The 2,335-nt window shown below is 40.1% G+C and overlaps 2 protein-coding genes across 2 annotated transcripts in view; one reads left to right on the forward strand and one right to left on the reverse strand.

Annotated features, from left to right (window-relative positions):
* Window positions 1-739: 739 nt before the first annotated feature.
* On the forward strand, window positions 740-1,684 carry LOC120870367 (putative olfactory receptor 2B8). The gene has a single exon (XM_040250025.1). It carries the CDS (start codon window positions 740-742, stop codon window positions 1,682-1,684), a length of 945 nt encoding a protein of 314 aa, XP_040105959.1.
* A 161-nt stretch (window positions 1,685-1,845) lies between these two features.
* The window catches only part of LOC120870270 (putative olfactory receptor 2B8), an 11,155-nt gene continuing 10,665 nt past the window's right edge, over window positions 1,846-2,335 (reverse strand). Inside the window, exon 2 of the mRNA XM_040249893.1 lies at window positions 1,846-1,857. Coding sequence (XP_040105827.1) covers window positions 1,846-1,857 — 12 coding nt within the window. The remainder of the gene's footprint in view (window positions 1,858-2,335) is intronic.

A 2,335-nucleotide genomic window follows, 5' to 3' on the forward strand; every position in this document is an offset into this window, starting at 1 on the left:
TCTTAAATCACTTTCAATAAAACTTTTCCAATCAAAGAAATGATTACAGACTCAACACCAAAGGCTCCATTACTCCACACATTAAAAGGTATTGTTCAAAAAAATAAATAAATAAATAAAAGGTATTGTTCACAACTGAATAAAATTGTTAATAGTAAATTCTATTATCTGTGCATCTTCAGAAAAATTAAGTTTTTCTCTACACAAAACATAAACAGAAAAGCCGGTCTTTAAATATATTTAATCCTCCGGGGGGGGCGGGGAGAGAAGCTAGTACTGAGGCAGTACATATTTGTATCTTATTTAAAACATCTAGATTTAATTTTTGAGAAACTTTTGTGTTATCTTTCTAGTTCATACCGTTATAAAGACAGACAGTATCCCCAGCAGTTAAAAACTTATATTGTAGAGTCTGTTGGAATCCTGCCTCAGTGGTTTATTAAGTACATCACTCTCATAAAATCACTGCAGGTCTTTAAACCTCAGTTCCTTCATATATTTAATAGAAATCATGATAATGCCAAGATCATAGAGTTGTTGTGACAAATTGCCTAGAAAGTAATCCAGTCAGTGCCTGAAACAGAAGATACTCTTACAAAGTAACTCTCTAGCACTCCCTTTTTTGTCAACAGAAGGGTAACTGTGAAAATGCCTCAAGCTTCTAATCAAAGTCTAGGAGAAAAGAAGTGGATTAAACATAAAAGTATGGAGGCCTCTTAACTCCAACAAGCAGAGTACAATGGAAAGAGCTAACGACAGCACCTTCTCTGGGTTCATTCTCCTGGGCTTCTCCAACCAGCCCCAGCTGGAAACGACTCTCTTTGCGGTCATCCTGATCATCTACTTCTTGAGCTGCTTAGGCAATGGCGCCATTATACTTTTGTCAACGATGGATCCTCACCTCCACACCCCTATGTACTTCTTCCTCTCCAACCTCTCTTTTATGGATCTCTGTTTGACTACTTGCACTGTCCCTCAGACCCTGGCCAACTTTAAGGGGAAGGACAAGACCATCACCTATGGTGGCTGTGTGACCCAGCTCTTCATTGCCTTGGGACTTGGGGGAGTAGAGTGTGTCCTCCTGTCTGTCATGGCCTATGACCGGTATGTAGCTGTGTGCCGTCCCCTCCACTACATGGTGATTGTACATCCCCAGCTTTGCTTGCAGCTGGTTGTAACTGCTTGGCTTACAGGCTTTGGCAATTCTGTAGTCCAGACAGCACTGACCATGACTCTTCCCCTCTGTGGTAAAAACCAAGTGGACCATTTCTTCTGTGAAGTTCCAGTGATGCTGAAACTGGCCTGCACCAACACCTCTGTCAACGAGGCTGAACTCTTTGCTGTCAGTGTGTTCTTCTTGGTGGTGCCCCTGTCACTCATCTTAGTATCCTACGGTCACATTACCCGTGCAGTCCTGAAGATAAAGTTGGCCCAAGGGAGACAGAAGGCTTTCGGAACCTGTGGTTCTCACCTAATGGTAGTGATTATTTTCTTTGGGACACTCATTTCCATGTACCTTCAGCCTCCTTCCAGCTATTCACAGGATGTGAACAAAAGCATTGCACTCTTCTATACTCTGGTGACTCCCCTGCTTAATCCCCTGATTTACACTTTGAGAAACAAGGAAGTCAAAGGGGCACTAAGGAGACAAATGAGAAGAATCCTAGACTTGAGACAGAGTTAACGCAGCACTTGCAGGCCCAGGAAGTTCTGCAATGGAAGACTTCCGAGTGACTAAACAGTAGTTAATGTAATCCAACACATCCTGATAAAGCACCAACCATGTGTGAGACAGTGTTCTAGGTACTTGAGGCATATCAGTGAGACAGAGGCTAAGCCATTGAGCTAAACCTTTTGCTAGGGAGAATATATGTTAAATAAGATATTCAAAAAATAAACTATGGTATATCATGTACTACACATTAATGGAATGAACAATAATTACACATACAAAAACATGAATGATTCTTACAAACATGACTTACAGTGAGCAAACTAGATACAAAATAATTCCTATTGTATAATGTCATTTACATAAAATTCAACCCAGGCACAATGAATCTCTGGTATTGAAAGTCAGAACAGTTCTCCTGGGAACTTGTAGTTATCCCTTGGAAGAATGTCGGGGAGGAGCATTCTGGAGTTCTGGTCAGGTTGTGATTCTTGATCTGGATGTTGGTGATATAAAGTATTCAATCTGTGAAAATTCATCACACTTAAAGTACTTGCACTTTGTATGGATGCTGAACTTCAAATCATTTACTTCTTAAAAGTTTTAAATAAACCAGATATTAGCAGAATACTTTGATTCTAAATGATCACACTAAGTATTTTT

The sequence above is a fragment of the Oryx dammah genome, unplaced genomic scaffold (assembly GCF_014754425.2).
Source record: "Oryx dammah isolate SB20612 unplaced genomic scaffold, SCBI_Odam_1.1 HiC_scaffold_11, whole genome shotgun sequence".
Taxonomy (NCBI): domain Eukaryota; kingdom Metazoa; phylum Chordata; class Mammalia; order Artiodactyla; family Bovidae; genus Oryx; species Oryx dammah.